At 36.0% G+C, this 26,635-nt stretch overlaps 1 protein-coding gene across 1 annotated transcript in view; it reads right to left on the bottom strand.

Annotated features, from left to right (window-relative positions):
- Positions 1-26,635, bottom strand: part of LTN1 (listerin E3 ubiquitin protein ligase 1) — a 100,313-nt gene that overhangs the window by 19,056 nt on the left and 54,622 nt on the right. Inside the window, exons 17-21 of the mRNA XM_036744270.1 lie at positions 19,276-19,435; positions 17,817-17,921; positions 13,352-13,494; positions 8,162-8,297; positions 7,831-7,975 (exon numbers count right to left, since the gene is read on the bottom strand). Of these exons, the coding sequence (XP_036600165.1) occupies positions 7,831-7,975; positions 8,162-8,297; positions 13,352-13,494; positions 17,817-17,921; positions 19,276-19,435 (689 nt within the window). The remainder of the gene's footprint in view (positions 1-7,830; positions 7,976-8,161; positions 8,298-13,351; positions 13,495-17,816; positions 17,922-19,275; positions 19,436-26,635) is intronic.

Genomic DNA, 26,635 nt, shown 5'->3' with positions numbered 1-26,635 from the left:
TATTTTTAAAAGTTGTTTGGAGGGAAAAGTTGGGAGAGTTCAGCTGGGCTGCGCCTTCTATTCTGCCATCTTGGCTCCCTTGCCCCCCTCTCTCTTATTCCTTATTTGTACAGAAATCTACTTGCACAGACTGATTATGTGAGATAATTTTCTCTAACTTTTCTTTCCTTTTCCCCCAATGTATTCTTCTTTCCTTCTCTTTCCATTCTTCTCTTAAGATCAAGAGATCATGGACCCAATCCGAGGTCACACAACTAATCAGATTCCTTCTATGACCCCTGATATAAAGATAGGATTTATAAGGGATGCACGTATCATCTCTCCATACTTGGATGTAAGGAGTTTACTCTTTATCATTTCAGTCCTTTGTCATTATTCATTCATGTTTACTTTCTTATGTTTCTCTTAATTCCTGTTTGAGCTGTGATGAGCTTTGACACAGCACCTCATATTTTTATCAAGAATGTCTGGAAGTCTTCTATTTCATTAAAGATCCATTTTTTTTCCTCTCCAGAATTATACTGGGTTTTTTCTTGGCTTGTAAACTGTATCTTTTGCCTTATAGAAAATCTTATCACAAGTACTATACTCTCAGCACGATGCTGGCTGTTAGATTATGGGAAGCTCCTCAGCACCTGAATTCTTTCTTTCTGCATGCTTGCAGTTTTTTTTTTTATTTGACCTGGGAGTTCAGGATTTAGGCTATGATATTACTGAGTTTTCATTTTGGGAGTTTCCTTCAGGATGTGGCTGGTGGATTCTTTTTATTTCCACTTTGCCCTCTAAGAGATGTGGGTAGTTTTCTTCTATGATTTCTTAAAGCATGATGTCTAGAGTCTTTTTATGGTCATGGCTTTCAGGTATTTCAAAGATTTTATAACGTTTTTCTCCTGATCTGTTTTCAGTAAGTTGCTTTCTGCTATGATACTTTATATTTTATTTTTTTTCAGTCTTTTGACTTTGTTTTATTATTTCTTGTTGTCTTCTGGAGTTACTGGCTTCTATGTGGTCCATTCTAATTTTCAGGGAAATTTGTTGCTTGAGGAGGATTTTACACCTCTTGTGCTAAGCTATTAAACTCCTTTCCAATTCTTTCTTCCATAGCTCTCATTTCTTTCCCATTTTTTTCTTTAGTATTCTCATTTGATTTATTAAAACATATTTAACTCTTTTTTAAAGCTCTTGCTTCATCTATTCAGGAACTTTAGTTGAATTTTGATGAAGCTGGGTTTTCCCTTGAAGCTTTGCTTGTGGATCCTCTGGAGTAATTCTTCTTTTCAGTTTGTGTACTGGATGTCACAGTCCTATAGCTTTTTTATGGTGAGATTCTTTTTTTGTTAGTTCATTCCTCCAGCCTACTTTTTTACTTCAGGCTTTATGTTAGGGATCCTCTATACTTCTGTCATACAGCAGGAACCTCTTCATCCTGGAAGATCACTTCAGCTCTAAAATTCATACTTCATCATTACCTGCTACCCTTGGTGCCATCCACCCCCACCCCTCCCCCACCCCCACTTAATTGAAGAATTAAGAGGGATCTTCCCAGAACTTCCATTTAAGGAAGATACCTAAGTCAGCCATCTCTTCATTTCCTACTAGGCCACCTTCCTTGTAACAACAATGTTACTTGTGGCTACTGTGGCTATGTAAGGCCAATAACACCAGCACACAGGAAAGCTACTAGCACAGGTTTTTTGATCATCTTTTCTAAGGAAAGCAACTTTAAGGGGTTTACAATCTCACTTTAATTAAACACACACACACACACACATACACACACACACACCCCATTCATTTATTCCAGGGGAAAAAGTCATCACCCTTAATTTCAGAGAAAACACAAACAGAAATTACAAGCAGAAACTATATAAACAGAGCAAATAACACAAATCAGCGGACAGAGCTTCTGTCTGTCCATAGCAATACATACAATATGTACAATTACCACAGAGAGAAGCACCAACATCTGGGTTTTCAAAGCCGGCGGGGTTCCTTAACGGCTACCTACAGTCTTGTCCGGCCAAGTCACTCTTCCAATGAGTGAGCCCCCAAAGCAAAACGGTTAGAGTATGAACACACTTCTTCAGGGTCAGCCCACAGAGATGTGACTTAGTCTTTCTTGTGACTTAAGCAGGTCATCAAAGACTCTTGATTCAAACAAAGGCAAGTCTCAATCAAAGGCATTTGATTACCTTAGTGCTGAGAAGAACTAGAACTCCAAAAGAAAAAAGAACAAAACAAAAAGTCCCACTTTGCTTGCCATTACATTCCTCTGGCCTTTTCCATCATGTTCTCAAACCATGTATCTTCTGCTCCCCTGCAACCTTTTCAACTTCTTTTTATGAGCTGTTGCCCTCTCCACCACCTTCCCACCCTAAGAAGCAGGGACTATTTTTCCCCCTTATATTTGCATTCCTAGTACTTAGCACAGTGCCTGGCATATAGTAAGCACTAAATACTTCGTGACTGGCTGTGTACTTCTGGAGGGAAAGTCTGGGCTGGTCCTGTGTTGCCGCTTTCTTGAGGTACTGAGTTCTGTTACTGTCAGGGACATATCTCAGGGACAGCTTAGGCTGAAGACCTTCAAGCTATCAGTGCTCCCAAAGGGGTCTGATGCAAGGCAAAATCTAATGACTGACTCTCTGGTTTCAGCTCTGCAAGTTGTTGACTAGGGCTAAAGTCTGAGCAACACAGACTACTTGTTGACTACAGTCAGTTGGAAAGCTCTGTTGGTTCAAAGTAACAGGACTGCAATCTTCTTTTTGGTTTTGGATTTTGCCCTGGTTATTCCACTGTAAGATTTACAATGGGTGTGAAGTTGGAACTAAGACCCTGCTCTGCTCCTCAAGTCTGAGCCACACTGCTGTTTCTTGTTTTCAGATACTACCCAGCCTGGAGGGAATTCTCAACCACATCCCATTTACTGCCATCCTTAGGGCACAGGTCCCTTCCTCTCTTCTCTGGAGCTGTGACCTGGATCTGGGTAGTGAGAAACAAAGCTGCCCATGGGCATGTGTTCCTACATCCTGCATAAAGTCACAGTGTGATGCTGACCGGGGTTGGAAAAAATGATGCACTGTGATTTTTTTCTTGGATTTCTCCACCAGGATTTGGTCTAGTACATTTTTTAGATCTATTTACAGGACTTTTGGTAAGGCAGTCACTGTACTTCTTCCTGCTACTCTGCCAATGACTTCATACCCTCTATGGTCACAAAACTGTTAAGTGACAGGACTAGAACTTTTAATCTCCTACCTCCAATCTAATGCCACATTTCATACCACTGTCCAATCCCAAGAAAAATTACCAAATTTTTCATTAAAAAGAAATTTCCTCTTAAGTAGTACTAAAGATTTAATATTCAAGGTTTTTCTTTTTTTTTCTTACATGTTGCAAGTATGACAAAAACAGATCATCCCTCTCATGCAGTCATGACAAAAATCTGACAGCTTCTCCCTGTATGACACCCCTCCCCTTCTTTGAAATACAGGTATAAAATTAGTTATCCATTAAACTTGCATTCTCTCACTAATTAGCTCCAGCCTTTACCCTAATTCATTAAATATGAATTAATGGATAATCTATAGAAACCTCTTTTCTGATAGTGATAATCCTTCTTGTCTCTCAATAATTAAATATTAAAATTACTAAATATATACAACTTATTAACCAATAAAACCTATAGCAAATATAAAGACATACAAGATTTATAATATTTTGTCCATGGGGAAGATTACAACCAGAGTTACCTCAAACCCTCAATATAAAAACTGATGACTCCTCTTTTCATTTTTCTGACAACCTGGTCTCATATTATCCAGTTAATTCCAGATACTGATAAAAGTCACTTTAAATTATTCTTTATATTTCTCCTCAATATAAGAAATAAATTCAATCTCTTGGGAAGTAAGCTAATTAGTCCTTTTTCTTTGGCCTCACTTTGATAATTACAAAAAGCAGTCTTTCCAAAAAAACATTAATCATCCAAATAGAGACTAGCTGAAGACATTATGGTATACGAATGTGATGGAATATTGTTCTTCATAAGAAATGACAAAAGGGATGGTTCAAAGAAACCTGCGAAGCCTTGTATAAATTGAGGTAGAATGAAAGGAACAGAACCAGGAAAACAATTTATAAAACAAACAACAATATGCTAAAGAAAAAGAAATTTGAAAAACTCAAGAATTCTGATCAATGCAATAAACAACCATGCTCTAAAGGGAAGATGATGAAGCAAGCTATCCAACTCCTGACAGAGGTAGTAGACTCAAGGGGAAGAACTGATCTAAGATTTTCAGCTGCGGTCAATGTGTGGTGGATATGTTTCACTTGCCTATAAATATTTGTTACAAAGTTTTTACTTTGCTTTTCACTTTTCAATTGGGGACAACGGGAGTAGGGTGGAGATTAAAAGAAAGGGGATAAACCCTCCCTCCCTCCCTCACCCCCATCACTATAATATTTAAAAGAAAATACCTAGAAGAGAAAAGAAGGAAAATCATAAAGTAACAGACAAAGTGGATGGCTGCTACATGTTGAATTTCTTATAAAATTTTTTTAAAAGCAAGCTATATATAGCAAGAGAAATTTTCAATTTCATATGAGAATTATCTTTTTCTGTTCTACTGTGTAAGTGAAAAAACTTACTTTTTGGTGTTTAAGTGTAACAAAAATTAAAATTTTTTTTTATGGCTCTGTAATTTTTTCTTTTAGAGTGGGGAAGGCAAGGCAATTGGGGTTAAGTGACTTGCCCAAGGTCACACAGCTAGTAAGTGTCAATTGTCTGAGGCTGAATTTGAACTCAGGTCCTCCTGACTCCAGGGCCGGTGCTCTATTCACTATACCATCTTGCTGCCCCCATAAATTTTTTTTCGAAAAATATACAGTATTTGTGATTTTTTTTGTAACACATCACTTACAACAGTTTTGATATGGAAGAAGTTTCGCATCACCTTCTTCCCTTTGTCTTCTTCACAAAGTCCTCAGAGCTCCTCAGAGATCAAAGATAAAACTTATCACCTTCTTGCTGACTCCTTAGAGAGAAGTACTTCTTGGTAAAACATTTTTGAAGTATCACTTCAAAAATGTCAACATGAGCTGTTTTTCTAAACATCCTGTGATCTTAAAGAGACATTAACAGTCTCTGTAAAGGAGACTTTTTGAAACATGGGTTACATTTATACAGATGTTCTCACTTTAAATGGACTGTTTAACTAGACCACGACTTAAAGAGATATTTACACAATGCAAATTTGCTGGACAGGCAGAGGCCAGAGGGAGAGAAGCAAGAGCAGAAGGAACACCAGGAGTGGGGAGGGCTGGCAGACATGTGGGAGCCTGATATAGACACAGACACGAGACAGAAAAGAATGGGTGACAAGTTGGAACTGGGTACAGATGGAAGTACTTGAGCATGGAGGTAGGTAGAATGGAGCACAAGGTTTTTTGGAATACAGTTTCTTTCACAATTCTTTTACGTAAAATCAAATTTAAAAATGTAATGTGAATTTACATATTGCTTAAAGCAAGAATTGTTTGTAGCATAATCCTGAACTTAAGTGAAACCAAACCCAACTGACTCAAGGGTACCAAAGGAAAAGTGGGCCCTCTCTAAATTTTCTTGTACATGTCATAATGCAGAGTGGTAAAAAACAGAATGTTGGGTCAGGAAGACCTAAATCTAACCTACTTCTGACATTTACTGGCTATAGAACATTGGTACTTAACCTCTAAGTGACTCTGGCAATTTCAGAAGACTCATCTACTAAGTCAGACAAGTATTGATCTGGAGATAATTCTTACACTTTAAGTTTCATATAATGATGAACTTCCAAATTTCTGGCATATTCATGTATCGTTATATGCAAAAAGATGTGCTGGGCCCTCTTTCTTCCTCTCTCTACACTTTTTCTCAGTACTCTCAACAGCTCCTCCCAGTAAAAGTGTCATCTCTATACTGATGAGTCACAAGTTTATATTTTCTTCACTAGCCTTTACCCTGAATTTCAGGCCCAAATCACCAAATTCCTATTGGATATTTCAAACTGGATGCTCTGGAGACACGTCAAATTCAACATGTTCCAAGAAGTAATTTATTATGTTTCCCCAAAATCTACCCTTCTTCCAAATGTCCCAATTTCTGTAAAGGGCATTACCATTTTTCCAGCTTGCTAGGTTCATAACCTCATCCATTATCCTGTACTCTTTCATTCTCCCTTATTTTGCCTGCCTCACCCCACCCCCGAAAATCAATCGCCAATTCTCAACATTTCTCCTCTACAATATCCCTCATATTTAACTACTTCTCTCTTCAGGCTCTCATCATCACTGACCTAGATTATTTCAATGCTGTCCTAACTGGTCTTACAACCTCAAGTTTCTCCCCACTCCAATCCTACGTCCACTCAGCTGCCAAAATGATTTTCTTTAAGAGCACACAGAACCATGTTATTCTCCTACTCAATAAACTCCTCTGGATTCCTATTACCCCTAGGATAAATTCCCATTAGGCTTTTTTTTTCCAGAGGGGGCCTGGAGGGTTAGGAATGGGACTCCCCTATCTTTCCCAGGATGGAAGTGCCATTCTATCCCACTGCTTGATCTGTAGTTTTGATCTGCTCCATTCTGAACATGGATTGGTTCACCCTTTTTAGGCAACCTTGTTCTTCTCGTAACCCTTTCCCTTGAGCATATGGGATGTAGTGAAGTCACCTGATCAGCTTAGCTCCACTGCATCTCAGAACTCCTGAGCTCAAACAATCCACCCTCCTCACCCTCCTCAGTGCTCCTTAGGCACAGGTGGTAGACTACAGGTGTGCACACCAAGCCTAGCTCTCTGACTGACTCTTAAAGCTCTTCATAACCTTTCACAAGAAGACTCCTACTTTTCCTTTCCAACCTTATTCGCCAAAGTGGGTTTCTCTCTATTTCTCACATGACATTCAATCTTCCTTCTTTGTGCTTCCGTACAGGTCATTCCCCAGGCCTGGAATGTATTTCCTTTTCACCTCCACTTTAAAGTATCCCTCACTTCTTTCAAGACACAGTTTAATCACCATCTTCTACCTAAATCCTTTTCTGACTTTCCCCAATTGCTAGTACTTTCCCTTCCCCCCTTGTATTTATTCTATACTTATTAATAAGGATTCTTTCATCCTTTATGTCTTCCCAGAACTTAGCACAGTGCCTGTCAAAAACAGTCAAAAACAATAAATATTTGTTATTTGGTTGGCTGATCATCACAAATCTACTTCTGTAGAGCACTTACAATTCTATTTTGTGATTTTTTGGAAAATGTGCATTCATAAGAAACTAAGAAATATGATATGAAAAGGCTCTTGTTTTAAAGAACAAAGGTGTAAAGAACTCTCCTCATGGCAGAGATTAACGAGAAAGAGCAACTGAAGAGAATTATGAATATGCATAGGATGCAGTATCAGAATATGTGGTTTGCTGGTAATTTCTTATCCTTCATTTTATTAACTAATCAACATAACGACTGATGCATAACAGCAAGAGACAAGGCAATATAATGGAAATAACATTACAAATGAAACAATTAGTCTTACATTTTAGTCTTCTTATTAGATTTATGAATTTTAGCATGTTATTTAATGACAGTGACCTTGTTTTTTATTTGTAAATGGGAATACTACACAACCTCGTAGAACTACTCTGTGCAGATAAAATGAGATACTAGATGTGAAAGTCTATAAATAACAAACTATTGTTTTTATAAGTATAAAATGTTGAGTTTCTTCAAAATAATTTTCATAAGGATTGAGAGAATTACTAATGCTTATGTGGAAACATATGAAATCATATTACCTCTAACCAAGCCAACATTGAGCACATGATGAAGTCCCAATCACCATCCACCAAAAGAGATGAAGAATACTTCAGTAATGTGGAAAGTAAGTGGATTATTTCTATATTTAAGCCAAGCAGTTGAGGACTTGCTTCTTTCAAATTGCTGTACCAAAAAACACAAAGGATTAAAAATATTCTTAAGTGGAAAAAACTAAAGATAATTCATTTCAACCTTGTCATTAGCCTTTTGATTTAAAGTTCTACGATATTGTTAGTTTAACAAGCTATGTTAAGAAATACACTTTATATAGAAAAAAAGAAGAAAATTACAGCACAGCACACGACCTACCAACTGAAAAGAAAAATATCTTCATGGTCACTCTTCCATGACATGATAATTTTTAGTATTCCATAGAGTTTCTCTCCACTGTCGATGCTTCCCTTTTTCAGACAAGAATTCAAAATGGAAAGATATCCAAAACTTCCTAAAGCAAAAGCCAGTGTGAAAATGATATAGCTGTTATATAATGGCACACACATTCTTTTAAAGGATCAATTTCTTCTCAAATGAATAATTATTACAAGAAATCTACACAGCACTTACAGGAAGTATCAAACAACTTCTTTAGACTTAGGGACAGGAAGAGAAACTAGACCTGTGATTTCACTGGTACAGCGAAATCCTTCTACTAACTAAAATCAGCACCTTCTTTACAACTCAGTCTTATTTCAGAGGTGGAACTTGAACCCAGTAATCCTGACCTGTAGGTTGGCTCCTGGCTCTCCACTGTATATACCATACATACCCAAAGAGGGGGATACTGTGCCTGGGAGGGTGCTGGAATGATTTGGGGGGTAGTAGTAGCCTCAGGTGACACAAATGTCAAAAAATACTGTTAAAGGGTTAAATTTCCCAAGGGAGGGGGCTGAGCTGAGTAATTTTTTTTTTGAAAGGGGGCAGTACACCAAATAAGTTTGAGAACCTCTGCAGTCTACACCATGCTGACTTTCAACTTTAATTTAAAGAAAAAATAAATGAGAAACTGTTCATTTATATAAGGCAAGCTATATGCCTTTGGGATTTCGTTTCCTCATCTGTCAAAGTAAGGGGGAAATGTACAATTTTTTTAAAAGTTTTAATTTTAAAAACCATTTCCTCTATTTTCCTCCATCTTCCAAATGTCACTTTCCTTTTTATTACCACCTATATGGCAGGCATAAAAAAAATTACTTCATGGTGAAATCTATGCACAGTAAATGAAATTCAATTCTTACTACCCAACCTAAATAGATAATCAATAGGATAGAGAAACACTGAATGGATTGGAACTATGGTGTAAAAAGAAATACAGTATGTTTCCCTTTTCCTTCACATGTCAATTAACAGTCAACAAGGAAAGAGACGGGTTAAGCTTTGAGGACACAGTGTGATACAGTGAGAAATGTCTTAAACTAGCGATCAGGAGATCTGGACATTTAGATCTAAAAACAAAGTTTAATGCTCTGAGGAAGAAGCATCTACATATCCAAAAAGGAATGATTAAATTCAAGGTACTTCTAAGTGATCACCATGTAAGAGACAGGAAGAAAATGGTAGTGGGTGGTTGATAACTCAATGCTGATGGGAAATGAGGAAGCTATTTGTCAATCTGATTATAGGAACAGATCTCTTGTCTTTCCAGGGTATGTACTTACGATATACCAGAGAAGCTCTCAAAACCTGTCAAAACAGATAACTACTAACTACTTTTGATTATTCATATGGGGATGAATGATCACTAGTCTTGCAAAGAGGGATAATATAGTATTACAGGATCTCAATTATCTAGACATATGCTGAAGTTCTTCTGCCAAAAAGAGAGCAGCTAATAATTTCTTAATCTGAATTACTGATAACTTCATCCTTCAGAAGGAAGAGAAACTAATGGGGAGAATTTTCCTTTTGTTTGACAAACAGAAGAGGGAAGTAATGAAAATTTTGAGAGAAAAGTTTTCAACTCCCTTCTAGAACTTGTGATAAAGAAGAAAGCCAGATTGATATATCCCCTAGATTTTCAAAGATTTCAAAAGGTTCGGGGGAGAATATGTAGAAATCTATGGACTAAAATTCTACTAACAAAAGCAGCCCAAAAGGGATGGGATGCACTTGAATGAAATTCAGAAAACAAAGGAAAAACTTGCAGTAAGGAGGAAAAGGAGATGTCTGAAACAACTGATGTAGATGCACAAAAAACTCACAAATCAACCTGGATTTTTAAAAACTACATATACAATGTGGAAATGAGAGTAGATTATAGAAAGTAAATATAAAAGTGTGGAATGATACTGTATAAACATCAGGCAACTAATGTGAGAAATTCAGAGAAGCATGAAAAACTTTGAATAAACTGATAAGCAGAATCAAAAGGACAAAAAACACAAGGACTATAACAATATAAATTAAAAGAATGACAAAAAGGAAGCTGAAGTGTGAATAAAAATTATGATAGTCCAGGGAAAGGAGTAATGAAAAGATACATCCTTCCTTATGGCAGAGAAGTGTGGGAAGGAGGATCTATTGGGCAAGATACTGAATACACTGTCAGATGTGGTCACTGTGTCAAAGGCATTTCCTTAATTTTTTTATGCATTTTTTTGACAAGAGAGAAGTCGATTTTTCTACTTCCCGTCTGACTGGATTAATATAAATAATAACTTAAATTTCTTTACAAAATATATATGTAGGAGAGTGCTAAAGATCAGGAATGAATTAAGGCTAGCAAGGAAAGCCAAGGACAACAAAAAAATGGTTATAAATTTTTTTTGTTTTGGGGGGGGTGGGGAAGAAGAATTGTATTGCTTAATTGGGGGAAAAGAAGCAGTTCAAAGAAGAGGTAGGACCACTGTTTGGGGATGGATAACAGGGTAAGTGACAAGACAAGGTTGAACTACTCATTTCTAAATTTACTTCTCTGCCAAGGAGAATGACCTTTGAATGATAAAAAGAAGAAAAATAGCTAATTGAGGAGATAATTAAGAGAGAACCTCTTTGCCCTTAACGAATTCAAGTGTCCTGTCCCAGACGAACGATATCATATCCTTAGTACCGAAAGAACTGGTAGATGTTATTGGTGAGCCAATGTCAATGATATCTGAAAGATAGCAGAGAAAGGAAAGGGCAATGTGGGATTGACTGGAGAGGCCAAACGTACTGGTTTTCAAAGAATGGAAAAGAAGAGAATGTGCAAAAATGTAGAGCAGTTTGAATGGAACAAATTCAACAAAGTATTATTAAACAATTTATAGGAAAGGAAACAATGATTATAAAAAGCAGCATAACTTCATTAATAATGTTATGCCTTACTAAACTCATTTCCTTTTCTACTAAATTATTAAACTATTAAATCAGAACAATGCCACAGTTAGACTAGATATTAGCAGTGTATTTGCTTTGCCATTTTTGTGAAAAAGACATAAAAATGCAGTAAGTTAAATGGACTGGGAAACGGTTAAATGGTCAGATTCTCAATGTGGTAGGACTAGAAATGAAAAGAACTAAAAGAACAGTTTATACAACAACCACATATAAAGAAAAACAACTTTAGGGGCAGCTAAGTGGCACAATGAATAGATAATGGGGTAAATCACTTAACCCCAACTGCCCTGCCTTCCACCCTCCAAAAAAAAAAAAACAACTTTGAAAGACTTGAGAATTCTGATCAATGCAATGACAAACTATGACTCTAGAGAGAGGTGATAGACCCAAGGTGCAGAATGAAGCATACTTTTTTTAAACTTCTTTTGCCTAACTATACTTATTTGTTAGAAGGGCGTGGTTTTGGTTTTTCTTTTTCTTCTTCTAATGATGAAGACTTGGGAATAGGAACGAGGATAGGAGGAAGAAAAGGGGGGGGAGGTCATTGAGCATTTCTTTTCCTTCAAAGAAAGAAAAGACAACAGAGGGAAGATGAGAAAGAAGCAAGGTGGACATGAAAGTTACAAGTAAAACTCATAGACTTAAAAGAGCAAGATGTACATAATAGCAACCTGCAGTTTCATGTATAATATTATTTTCTGCTTTATTATATAAATGGAAATATCTATTTTATTTGGTATCTGATAAGTTAGATCGAATAAGTCAGAATAACTTAGGCAGTTTAAATGAGAGTTAAAAAAAAACAAATAAACAAACCTGACAGGACATCTCTAGTGGAATGCCTTAAGAATCTATGCCTGAGCTTGTGCTCTTTAACATTTCTGAAAGACAAGTGAAGATGCAAAAAGGTTTTGCCAGACTATAATATTGGGCTGAATAGAACATAACAAAATTTAATGGGGAAAGATGCGAAGTCTTTCAAGGTGGGTTCAAAAAATCAACTTCAAGAGCATAATGGGAGATGTATGGTCAGATAGCAGATTGTCTGAAAAAGATCTGGGGGATTTGGTGGACTATAAGCTCAATGAGTTAAGAGTGTGAATATGGTTGCCAAAAAAGTTACTATGAAATTGGGCTACATTAAGAGGAGCAAAACTTCCAGGAATAAGGAGGTGAGAGGTTTGCTATACTCCGCCCTGGTCAGAACACACCAGGAATACTGTGTTAAGTTCTAGGAATCCCAGTTAAAGAAGGATTATTTCTCAACTGAAGGACATACAGAAGAAAACAAGAGTGGTAAAGGAAAAGGAACTCAAGTTGATACCTTATGAAGATTACTTTACAGTATAGGGAATGTTTAGCTTAGAAAAAGAGAAGATTTGAGGAAGACATGATAGCTATCTCACAGCAATGAGCGGAAATTGCAAAGGCAAGCTTAGTCTTGATTTTAAGACAAAATGTCCTCACAATTAAAACTATCCATAGGTGGAATGGTCTGATGAAGCAGTCACATAGGGGCAGCTAGGTGGTGGAGTAAGTAGAGCACCGGCCCTGGAGTCAGGAGGACCTGAGTTCAAATCTGGCCTCAGACACTTGACACACTTACTAGCTGTGCGACCTTGGGCACTTAACCCCAATTGCCCTGTCTTCCACCCTCCCTCCCCCACCCCCCCAAAAAAGAAATCTTCATATAAAGGCTGAAGGACCAGCTGCTGCATGTGCTGCAGTAAGAATTCTTTTTTTGCCTATGTGTAGAACCAAAAGAGTCACTGAGATCCCTGCCAACAGTGAAATTCTGTGATTTTGTCATCTGGGTTCTCAAAATTACTGAACTCCTAGTTTTTCTCATCTATAAAATCAGAGGATTTACAAAGTAAACACAGAGAACCTCCAAGTTCTACAGTATATTGGCAAGGTATTCTATATTTATAAATTAAGGACTAGACTAAGGGGTTCACTGTGGCTATAAGCCTTTTTTATGATGGTATTAGCAGAGGCACTACTATACATCAGGAATAGCAATAAATGATCATGTTCCAGCAATATACACTGCCCTGTTATTTGCATGTCATGTATTTGACTTGTTAACTAATTTTTCATTCTAAAAATAAATATCACCTCCAGTCATAACTACTCAATGGAGTACAGATAAACAGGAAAGTTATTTTTTTAAAGTTAACTTACCATCCATATTACAAAGATCTTTCTTTGTGCATGTCAAAAGTCTAGCTGTACACTGGTTAACTAGTTCTTCCTTATCTTGTAAAGGCAAAAATGGAGAGAGACTCTGAACAGTATGCAAACTACCTTCTGTTACTGGAAAAAACCTGTCCATAGAGGGGAAAAGATGTTAATAGAAAGATTTTTAAAATAACACCTCTACTGTAAACTTGTATAGTTAATTCAGAAAAATTCCCAATATCCATCCCACTTTTGTTTAGGCTATTGAACTCATATCACATAATGCATCAAGAGAAATCAGCAAAACTCTGGACAAATACAATAGTCAATGTGAATACTACCCTGTCAAAGCTAAAGGATATATACCTTTTTTTCTGCAAACAATTAACTTTTTCTTATTTTATGTTTTGTTTTGTACTTTTGAGACCAAGTCTCCCTATCTCATCCACACCCAGAAGTGGAGCAACCCACTCATGGTGCCTCTTATGCATTGTTATGCTTTGTATTATAATTATTTGTAAATCTGCCTCATTCCTATTCCCAAAACATTTTCAATTTCTTGGGGTCAGGGACCTGGACCTTTAAAAAATTTTATAGATACATTTTGTATTCATATAGTAGAAAACAAATCCCCCTACAGAAGACCTTCCTTGAAAAATAGTTAATACTGAGAAGCATGAAGTTTTGAGCAGCTCTGTTTCCAACCCAGGCCAGTTCACTCCTATTTTGTCAGTCTGATGTTCCTCCATTCCTGGGGTCTAACACACTGATGTGTTAGTAGTTAGTTGTATTAGTGTGGTTACCTGTATGTAAGGTGGATTTTAGTGTGTGTAAAGTGGGTTTTTGTTACTATTTCTTAGAGTTCAGTTTCCCAGGATCCATGACCATAACAATCTGTTTCCCAGGCTCATGGTTTAAAACATATCCACCACACTTGTGCAGCATTATATAATAATAAATAATATAAACATGTGTGCTTAAATTGTAAATATCCACTGCAACTGCACAGTGAGATACAGGGATGTATGTAAGCTTGTGAGGCTACGGCTGGCAACATGGCTTCTTTGTCTGTTGCCCTATAAAGCAGGTAGGCAGTGGGCAGTGAATGGGGAACCCTTTGGGATAGAATGCACAAGCTGGAATGCCGTATGTGCCTTGACTGGCCCCTATCAAGGTTTGGGGGGAATCTGTGTTTGCCTCAACTGGCCCCCATTGAGGCTTGAGGAGATTTAGGGGAATGCACAAGTTGTGCCTGTCTCAATTGATCCCCACCCCACTTCTTGCTGGCCTCTGCAAGAAGGGTAATTAGGGAATCCTATAAATTTGTGCTCATTATCAGCAACTTATTATCAGCAATCCCCAATTAGGGAATGCTGTAAGTTTGTGCTCATTATCAGCAGAAGACTAGACTAGAATAAAGTAAGATTATTAATCCCTTTGAAGCTGTCTTTCCTGTCTGACCAGATCGAGTGAACCTGTGCTAGCAGCCCTCCTGTGTGCTGTGTTCATCTGTCTTACATTACCCTATAAACATAATCCCTGCATCTTAGAACTTGTGAGCTCAAGCTATCCACGCGCCTCAACCTTCCTGGTAGCAGATATCATAGGCCTCCATTACAACACTTGGCATGAAATTCTCATGAGAGATCAAAGCGGAAGGAGCAATCACTTCTAAGAAGGGAGCATGGGAAAGGGAGGAAGAATTATCAAGGAGAAAGCCTTTGATTTGGGCCTTGAACAAAAAGTTAAGATTTTAAACTGTGGAAATATAGGACATATTGAGAATTCCAGGCATTTAGAATAACTTGGAAAGGTATGGAAGTGTAAAAGCCTCAGATACATTCAGAAAACAAAGAGTAATTTGGGTTGGCTAAAGGAAAGGTATGGAGTAGGATAATCAAAGATAAGACAGGTATGGAGTGTCCTGGAGATGAAAATAAGGAGTTTTTAATTTTTCCAGTAGGCAACAGGGAAGCATTGAAGGTTTCTGAGCAAGAATGACATGATTAGACCTCTACTTCAGGAACTCTGACTTGATAATGTTCTACAGGATGACTGGGGATTTGATGATGTTCTACAGGATTACTAGAACAGGGAGAATTGAGATCATTTAAGTTACTGTAATACACAGCGCAAGAGGCAGTAAAGGCCTCCTGTAGGCCAAATCCAGCCCTCTACCTATTTTGTACAGCTCCTGACCTAAAAATGGCTTTTTACCATTTAAATAAAGTTTTACTGTACTTTTAAAATAAAGTTTTGTTTTATTTTAAAATGTAAAAAAGCATTCTTAGCTCATCTGGGGCAGTCCTCAGGCCATAATGTGTAAACTAAGTGATAGACCTGAGAACTATTGTAGAATTATAATAAACAGAACTTGGCAAATAATGAACTATCCACATGGAATTTCCTAGTAGGCAGTTCAAAGTGGGGGTCTGGAGCTTGGGAAAAAGTAAGAGTCATTCACTAAATAAAATAAATAACTAAAGCCTTGGGAGTTGATATCATTACCAAAGAGAATTTAAAGTCAATAACAGACCCTAGGAAATATATGGACTAAGGAGGCAGAAGGAGAAAAAGGAGAAAGAGTACTCAGGAGAAATAAGGAAAGAAATGGATAAGTTCATTGTTGTGGAAGCCAAAAGAGAGATAATCAAATAGGAGGACGTGTGGTTACTGCAACATTACAAAGATGTAGGGGATTACAACTGCAAAAAGATCACAGAAGTTAACAATTAAGTGACTGACAGCCTTGACCAAAAAATACCAAATATATGGTGTCATGATGTCATATTGTAAAGGATTAAGGAACACCAGCATTAAGGGAAAGGGCAGGAAGTAATGTAAAAATCAAATGGCTCTATTTTAATAGGTTTAGTAGTTAGTGAATGGGACAAGACAGAAGGTTATAGTGAAGCTTTAGAGCATGGCAGAGTTAAGGGAAAGCTTTTTTTAAAGTATTGGGGAAACACATGTTTATAGACAAAAGAGAAGTTGCTAGCAGAGACGGAGAAGTCACAGATATGATAGGGAACAGGGATTAATATTAATGATAGAGCAAGATCAGAGGAGAAAAGAAATGGGATAAAAAAATCAGAACAGAATTCACCTTAACAAGGACTATCTCCTCTGAAATAGTAAGGAAAAAAAATAGAAGGAACATAAAAATTCTGAATCGGGGGAACTCAAATCAGCAGTCAGAAGTAGTGAGGAAGACTAGGATAATGGCCATGATTGTTGGCAATAATGTAGTAATAGAAGTGAAGGTCACGGATACTGCACAATGAAAGAGAGGCAATCAGAACTGTGAGATGCATGGAGCAAAGAGATGAGTGAAGAAGGGAGAAGCTAGAGGAATGCTGTGAGCTTGGTACTTTAGTACCAAGGGAAGTCTTTAGATGGCTGTAATTAGGATAGGGTAGCATATGAGACGGTGTGGAGTTCAAAAACAAATGGCTCTTGAGTGACAGTACAAAAGCAATATTTGGAAGGAGGATGAGAAGTAATGCTTATCACTTTTCTTCTCAACTTGAACTGAAGGACAGAGTAGCCTTCACTGGGAAGTGTTTCAAGAAAAGAGGTAGGTCATCAGGCGAAATCTAGGTTTAGTCAAAACAAGGAGAGAGAAAAACTAATCAAGGAAAAGGTCAATAATGTCCGTTATTTATTGAAAAATGCTGATGCAAAGTGATTTCTTTAAACATTTGTAGTAGTAATAATAACACTAACAGGGGGCTTCAACATCTACAGAAAAAAAAAAGCTTAAGTTAGTACATGACTAAGGCAAAATAATATACAGTGCTCTAGAAACAGCTTGGGTTGGGGAGAATACTTCCAGTTGGGGCAATCAGAGAAAGGAGGTGGTAATGATCTTTCCACTGACCACACAGCTTCTTTGATACAACTTGCTCTTCAATATTTTAACTTTTGTGCTTCATTACATATGACTAGAAATACTTTCAATTAAGAGTTAATTCAATGATTAAAAGCCACTTGCATACTATCTCACAAGGTAATTCTAAACATTTGCTACCTACCTTTCTTTAAACGGCTCAGAGAAACTGGTTTATTTAAATACAATGTTCTTCTTTTAAGAGCAAAGGATAATGAAGTCTGTTGCTACTACTTTAACAAGGCAAAAAAAGGTAATTTGCCCTAACTTTGAAAAAGTAATAATTTCATGACAAAAAGTGAGTTAGTTTTGGTTCAAAGTAAGAGAACAGACTTTTGAAATGCATTGTTGAGACACGCACAAAGTGAGGCCAAAAATCAAATAGTCACTTTCTCAAACACAATTCAGTTGAAAGCACTTGGAAAATATGAGCATTTCTTACAAAAGTGATAAATTTTTAAAAATACAACTGGGATTTTCTTAAACTATATCAGTTCATTAGTTCACCTCAGTCAAAAGGTAACATGCATGACTGCCTAAAGAACAATTATAAAGTATAATAATTATAAATTAAAATACCCTTCTGTTGTCTTATAAAGTTGTTTAACTTCATCAGGTGAAATGTTCTTAGAATGTATCAGTTTAGAAATAGTGAGAGCCCAAAGTGTACCAGTGTCCCTGGACCTAAAAGAAAACAATAGAAGAAAATTATAAGAAAATCTATTTTCTAAAATTTATTACTGGTATAAATATTACATCTTTTTCACACTGCAAATAAAACAACTTTGATCCCTCATATCCTTTAATTAGGCAAAGAAAGAAAAAGTCTGTCTGAAGAGACTGTGAGAAGGGAGACACGCAAATTCATTGCTAGCAGAGCTGTGAGCTGATCTAACCATTCCATAAAAGTCAACTGGAACTGTACTACAAAGGATACTAATCATTAAATTTAAATTCTTTAATCAAATGATCCCAGTGCTGACCATCAAAGGCCAATTAGAGAAAGGTTGCATATATACCAAAATATCCATACAAGTAATATTTTTAAAAACAAAAAGCTAGAAACAAAGTGTGTGTTCAACAATTACAGAGAATGGTTTAACTAGAGATGGTGGCTTGAAAACTATATGTGGTACATGAAAATAATAAAAATACATGAATATTGCTACAAATTAATGCAGAACCAGTAAACAATATACATAATTATGACAATAATGTAAATGAAGGCAATACTAAAAGATAATAAAATTCAGATTAAATGTAAAAATGTTGGTTTCAAATTTATAAAGTATAAATCTTTCCTTTTTGTTAACAAACAGTAAATTACAAAAACAAAATTGTTTGAAGTATTAGGCTCTTTTACTGGGGGCGGTTTGTTGTTGTTGGTTTTTTTATGTGAAGATACTGTAGTTGGGAGGGTTTGTTTACTACAAAGTGGGGGGAAAATACCAAATATATCAATTAAATATTTCTTAAAATTTTCCACAAAGGTATATAATTACCCTATGTCTGTATAGCTGTCTGTTTATTTATCTATTGCCACAGCCAAAAGTATTATTTTCCTTAAGCTTCTGGTAATCTCACTAATAAATGACTTCTACTATTTATGTCAGATAACACTCTAAATCCAAAAAGGATCTAGAACCTCCAAGTCCTATGGGTAGTAGGATGGAGGTTAAGGTGGGGCCTAGGGATGCATTTACTAGATGTGACCGTCTACTGGGGAATGACTAAAAAAACTGTAAAACAGGAAAACAATGGAATATGATTGTTCCATAAGAAATAAAGATAAATATAGATTCAGAGAAATCAGGGAAGTATTTTAAAAGTAAATGAAATCACAGCTAAAATAAATATGTATAATGTATATACACACACATACATATCTCACTTCCAAACAGTTACTACCAACCTCAAGACAAAGAAGGAAATTTAAATCAATTCTCTTGGTGAAAAAGGCAATACATGAAGTCAGCTCCACATTTCCTGACATCCTACGTCATAAATAAAGAAATCAGGAAATAAAAGGGCTTCTTACCTGATAAATATCAATTGCAGCAGTCCAGGTATCTTGCTAAGTACACATAAATTATCATAAGTAATACCCATTCCTTGGAGCATCTCACGAAATTCAGTTAGCATGCTATTTGGACTTTCTAATTCTTCACACCACTGCAATGAATACAGCAATTCTGCAACTAATGAAAAGGATGAGATCAGACTGAAAAAATGTACTGTGCATACACATTTCCATTTGCCCAATGTCACTTCCCAACACTGAGCATTCTGTCTACTCCTATCAAAATAACATAAGGACCACATGAAGTGCAAATACAGACCTAGAACAAGAAGTTCAAATGGTATGTCAGAGCCATGGGTTCAAGGATGAAGCAAGGCTCTTTTCCTTGACCCAACTTTTTCACTTTGAATAATTAGCTAGCTGTACTACTTATCATTTCAGCTTCTTATTCTTCCTACAATACATGTTTTACTCCCCTGTCAGGAGCCTCAAAGTTGTGTGGAAAAAAGAATTTTTTAAATTAAATTTTAATAATTTTTTTGATACACTTTAATTTCAAAATTTCCTACCTCTTTACCCACCCCCCCATACCGACTAGAGAAGGCCACCATTCAACACAGATAGATAGCTAGATAAAGAGACATGTAAAACCACCTGATGCACACTCCTATTTATCAGTTCTTTTTCTGGAGATGGACAGTACCCTGATTCATAAGACCTTTGTAGTTGATTTGAATATTTATAACACTCGAAATAACTTAATTTTTCAGTTATTCCTCAAACAACATTACTATTACTGTATATAATGTTCTCTTGGTTCTGCTCATTTCACTCTTCATTATTTCATGCAAGTCTTTCCATGTTTTGCTAAAATCAAACTATCATTTCTTACAGCACAGCAATATTGCATCACTATCATATATCACAACTTGATCAGCCATTCCCCAATTGATGGACATCTCAATTTCAGTTCTATACCACTACAATGAGAGCTGCTATGAGTATTTTAGAACATATAGTTTCTTTTCCTTTTCCCCTGATCACCTTGGGAAACAGACTTAATAGTGGTATTGCTGGGTCAAAGGGTATATATAGTTTTATAACACTTTGGGCATAATTCCAGATTGCTCTCCAAAATGGTCTTGTAGTTTCGCCAACAGTATATTAGTGTCACAATTTTTCCACATCCCCTCTAACATTTGTCAATTTCCTGTTCTATCATTTTAGCTGTTCTGATAGGTGAAGTGATATTATCTCAAAGTTGTATTAATGTGCATTTCTGTAGTCAACAGTGATTTAGAGCATTTTTTCATATGACTATAGATAGCTTTGAATTCTTCATCCAAAAACTGCCTTTTCATACCCATTGACCATTTATCAATTGGAGAATTACTCACAGGTTTATAAACTTGACAAAGCTTTCTATATATTTGAGATTTAAGACCTTTATCCAAGAAACTATCTACAAACATTTTCCCCAATTTTTTGCTTTCATTCTAATCTTGGCTACATTGGTTTTATTTGTACAAAATGTTTTTAATATAATCAAAAGTATCCATTTTAAATCTCAGAATACTCTCTATCTCTTGTTAATTCATAAATTCTTCTATTCATAAATCTGATACGTAACATCTTCTAATTTACTTATGATATATTTCCCCTTTGTATGTAGGTCATGAATCCATTTTGACCTTATCTTGATAAATGGTCATGTTGGTTGATACCCAATTTCTGCCAGACTGCTTTACAGTTTTCCCAACAATTTTTCCCCAAATAGTGAATTCTTATCCCAAAGGCTTAAATCTTTATATTTGTCAAGCACACTATAATCATTTACTACTGTCTATTGTGTGTCTACTCTGTTCCAATGATCTACCTTTCTATTTCTTAGCCAGTAGCAGACAGTTCTGATAATTACCACCTTATAATACAATTTAAGATCTGGTACTGCTAAAACTCTTTCCTTTACATTTTCCCCTATTAATTCCTTTGATATTCTTGACATTTTATTCCTCCAAATGAATTGTCATTTTTTTCTAACTCAATGAAATAATTTTTTGGTAATTTAATTGGAATGGCACTGAATAAGTAATTACTTTAGGGACAAGTGATATTTTTGTCATATTGGCTCTGCCTACCGATGAACAATTAATATTTCTCCAATGATTTAAATCTGACTTTATTTGTATAAAGTGTTTTATAATTATGTTCATACAGTTCCTGGGTTTGTCCTGGAAGGTGTACTCCATGGTATTTTATGCTGTCCATGGTTTTTTTTAAATGGAAAATCCTTTACTATCTCTTCTTGCAGTGTTTTCTTAGTGATTATAGAAATGCTGATGATTTGCATGGGTTTATTTTACATGTATACATATGTATATAGAGAGTTATATTTTATATACTATTATTGTTAAAATTGTTTCAATTAGCTTTTTAGTTGACTCGAGGATTTTCCTAGTATATCATTATATCGTCTGCAAAAAGGGGTAGTTTTATTACCTAATTAGCCATTCTCATACTTCAATGTTTTTTTCTTCTCTTATTGTTATTGCTAGCATTTCTAATAAAACACTGAATGATACGGATGATAAAGAACATTTTTTCACTCCTGATCTCATCCCCATTTCAAAAATAAGGCTTGCTGATGGTTTTAGATAGATGCTTCTTACCATTTTAAGGAAAAATCCATTTACACCTATGCTTTCAAGTGCTTTTAAATAGGAAAGAATTTTGTATTTTATCAAAAGCTTTTTCTGCATCTATTCAGATAATATATGACTTTTCTTACTTTTGTTATTGATGTAATCAATTATGTTAAGTCTTTCTTATGTTAAACCATTCCTGTTATAACTCCGACTTGGTCACAATGTAAAATCTTTGTGATACATGATTGTGGTCTCCTAGATAGTATTTTGAGATTTTTGACATCTATATTCTTTCTTATTTTCTTTCTGTTTTTGCTCTTCCTGGTTTAGGTATCAGCACTGTTCCTAAAAGGAATTTAGTAAGACTCCTTCTTTGCCTATTATTCCAGATCATTTATTTAATTTTGGAATTAACTGATCTTTAAATGTCTGGTAGAATTCACTTGTAAATCCATCTGGTCCTGATGCTTTTTTCTTAGGACGCTCATTTATGGCCTCTTTAATTTCTTTTTCTAAAGTAGGTTATTTAGATGCTCTATTTCCTCTTGTTAGTCGAGGCAGTTTAGATTTTTGTAAATATCCTTCCATTTCACTTAAATTGTTAAATTTGCTGGCATATAATGGGGCAAAATAACTCCTCTAATAATTGCTTTGATTTCATCTTCATTGGTGCTATATTCACCCTTTTCATTCTTGATACTCATAATTTGTTTTCCTTCTCTCTTTAATAATATTAACCAGTATTTTATTGTTTGTTTTTTTTTTATAAAACCAACTCCTAGTTGTATTTATTCAGTGGTTTTCTTACATTCAATTTTATTAATCTCACCTTTAATTTTCAGGATTTCTAATTTCATATTTAATTGGAGGGTTTTGTTTAATTCTTCTAGTTCTTAAAATTGCCCATCCAATTCATTGATCTGCTCTTTCTCTATTTTACTGATTTAAGCACTTAAAGATATATTTTCCTGATTATTGTTTTTGCTGCATTCCATGGGTTTTGTTATGTCATCTATTTTAATTCTCTTTAATAAAATTATTTATTGTTTCTCTGACTTGTTCTTTAACCTACTCATTCTTTAACATTGGATTAGACTCCAATAAATTTTTAATCTGTGTTTCCATGATCACTTGTGAAACATAATTTTAATGTATATTATGATCTGAAAAGGATGAATTTCATATTTTTGCTTTTATACATTTACTATAAAGTTTTTATGCCCTAATATGTGGTCCATTTTTTAAAGGTACCATATACCCATGAGAAAAAAGGTATATTCCTTTCTATTCCCATTCAATTCTTTTCAGATACCTATCATATCTAATTTATCTAAAATTTTAATTATCCCCTTGACTTTTTTTTTACTTAATTTATCTAGTTCTGCTGGGGAAGATTGAAGTCTCCCACTATAATAGTTTTGCTATCCATTTCCATCTGTATTTCATTCAGCTTTTCCTTTTAAAATTTTGAGTGCTATAGCATTTGGTGCATATAGGTTTAATATTGATGTTATTTCATTAACTATGGTACCTTTTACATAATGCAATTTCCCTATTTATCTCTTTTAACTATTTTACCTTTAACTATTATGTTTGGCTTTAACTTTATCTAGTGCTTGTAAGCCAGATTTTCTGTTTGGTTTTGGTCTTTTCCTCAAGAAAACCTGAAAGTTCTTTAATTCACTAATTAATTTTTTTTCTATGCAAGATTATAATCAGCTTTACTAGTAAGTTATTCTTAAAACCATCTCCTTTGCTCCTAAAAATAACATGTTCCACGCACTTCAGTCTTTTAAAGTAGAAGCTGCTAAGTCTTGTGTTATCCTAACCGTAGCTCCATAATATTTAAACTGTTTCTATTGCTTGTAGTATTTTCTCCTTGACCTGGAAGCTTCAAAACTTACCTATAATGTTCCTCTGAGTTTTCATTTTGGTATATCTTTCAGGTGGTGATCCATGGATTTTTCCAATTTCTATTTTGCCCTCTAGTTCAGAGGTTCCCAAACTTATTTGGTCTACCGCTCCCTTTTCAAAAAAAAAAATTACTCAATGCCCCCCTGGAAATCTACTTTCTTTAACCCTTTAACAGTTTCTTTGAAATCTGTATCATTTCCAAAAAATATTTTTTTAAAACAAGCATCTTAAATTTAATAATTTATTGTACATTTGTAGGTTTTTTCCTGAATTGAAATTTTGATAACACAATATTGCATCATGAAACCATATAGTATCACATTGTAAACAATTATACAAGCATATTCCTACCGATGCATGCTGGACTTCCCAACAATGCACAACATGCTCACCTGCCAACGCTTGTTTGTTAAGACCTGTCAACTGACTTGACCACTGATCAGTTATAACCCGAATTTTGTGTGTTTATTTGGAAAATAATGTAATCACTACAACTGTTACACAACAGATGAAAAATGTCATTCCAGTGCGCCCCAGGAGGCAGTATCTCCTACTTTGGGAACCCATACTCTAGCTCTAGAACTTCAGGGATATTTTCCTTAATTTCTTTAAGTATAATGAGACTTTTTTTTTTAGCATAACTTTCATGTAGTTCAACAATTCTTATATTGTCTCTCCTTGGTATGTTTTCCAGGTCAGTTATTTTTGTAATGAGATTTTGCATTGTTTTATTTTTTCAGTTCATTTGATTTTGTTTTATTATTTCTTGGTGTTTTATGAAGTTATTAGCTTCTGCTTGCCCAAATCTATTTTTGTAAGGAATTATTTTCTTCTGTAAGTTTTTGGATCTTTTTCCAATTGGTTGACTTGCTTTTCATAATTTTCTAGCATTACTATTTTTTCTCTAATTTTTCTTCAACCTCTCTGATTTTAAAGTCCTTTTAAAATCTCTTCTAAGAACTCTTTTTGGGCTTGTGACCATTTTACATTTTTCTTTGAAGCTTTAGAAGGAACTGTTTGGACTTTACTTCTTCTGAGTTTAAACCCTGAACTTCTCTATCACCACAGTAGCTACCTATGATTGGGTTCTTTCTCTTTTGCTTACTCATTTTTTTTTTAGCAGCTTATTTATTGGCTCTTAATTTTATGTTAAAGTCACGCTCTACTCCCAAGGTGTGGGGGATAATGTTTCAGACATCATGTTTTTTATGCTATTGTTTTTTTAACTCTATCTGGCTGCCTGACCTCAGGTACTCCTCTCTTCCCAAGAGCCACAAATGGGACCCCCACCACAAATGCAATTACTCCCTGCAATCACTCCCATGGCTGCAAGTTTCAGCTCATCCCTGTGCCCTGGAACTGAAACCTGGGACTCTGCTCTCCTGCAAGCTACCACAGCCAGCAGGGCCGCACCACACTGCACTCACCAGTGTGGTATACTTCATCCTGCTCACCCATGGCCTGGGATCACATCTGGTCAGCAAACCTGGGACCCAGATCCAGCATCAGCAGGGGGTCCCAGAATCTTCCCCTGATCAGCTCTCTGACCCCCACACTGTCCATGGGGCAAAAATTCCTGAACCTGAGGCTACCACCTATACAGCTGCCTTCAAGGCTTGTGGTTTTTTGATTAGGTGGTGTCTGCCCCAAGGTACCTTCATTTCAGTAAGGCCAGACCACCACCAAGGGAGGTCAGATCTTTCCTAATGTCTATTCAAGCTGGAAAACTGCTTTACCCAACTTGTAATTACTTCCACCCCTCTAAAGTTCTCTTGAAAACATTATTTTAAATTATTTGTGGGGGAATTCAGGAGAGCCAAGTAATTTCCTGCCTTATGATGCCATTTTCCCAGAATCCCCCTCTGGAAGAATTAATAACAGATCTATATAAGCCTTCCATATTTCTAATCCAACCAATATTGCAAAAGCCCTACCCAGACAAAATATCCATCCATGTTGTCATTTGAATCTCTATCTCCTTTTAAAAAGCAAGAAAACAGATTCTGCTGAAGTTCCAAGAGGAACAACAATCTTAAGTAGAAAATGGATATCCTGAGAGTAGATTCTGAGAAGATGGCACAGTAGGTCAGAAAATTCCAAGCTCTCCAGATTTCCCCCACAAACAAGATAATAACAGCACCTCAGAGCAAACACAGAGAGGTAAAAATAAATAAATAGGGGCAGAATAGCAGTCCTCCTGGGACAAACAGGAGAGATCTGAAGAAAAATCCCAGGAGGTTTGGTCCCTATGAAGAGTAAACACCTCCAGGCTAGGATCACTTAGGGCCAAGTCCTGGGGTTAGCTGGGTTGGGAGGCTGCCTCAACCCCAGGTGCAGGAACTTTTATCCCCAGATCAATGAGCAGTGCTGGGCATGAGTCAGAGAAGACTGAGGGAAATTCTGTTGACGAGGAATGCCAGACTCAGCTGTGCTATAGAGACACAGCCAGGGTCAAGAAGGAAACAGCATACACCTGGTGAATGCAGAAGCAGTGGGGCAGGGATGCTGCTGGCCGTGGGCATGTACAGGAGGCTGGAGGTCTTGGTTTCAGTTTCAGTTTCAGACCTGAGAGAAGAACTGAAGGAGGATGTGAGGCCAGAGGCACCATCCTCCATATCCCAAGGCTAGAGGTGATTACAAAAACTAAGCTGCTACAAATTTTAAAAAATGAACAGGCAAAGGAGAAAGAATTCAACCACAGAGAATTACTATAGGGATAGAGAAGACCAGGGTTCATTTTCAGAGGAGGAGACTGAAGCAAGGAAACCCTCTCCTACCCCAAAGAGTAATGGCAAATGATCACCTGCCCAAAAAGAATT

The sequence above is a fragment of the Trichosurus vulpecula genome, chromosome 2, assembly GCF_011100635.1.
Source record: "Trichosurus vulpecula isolate mTriVul1 chromosome 2, mTriVul1.pri, whole genome shotgun sequence".
Taxonomy (NCBI): domain Eukaryota; kingdom Metazoa; phylum Chordata; class Mammalia; order Diprotodontia; family Phalangeridae; genus Trichosurus; species Trichosurus vulpecula.
The sequence above is the reverse complement of the archived record's forward strand: the minus strand, read 5'-3'. Positions and strand labels throughout refer to the sequence as shown.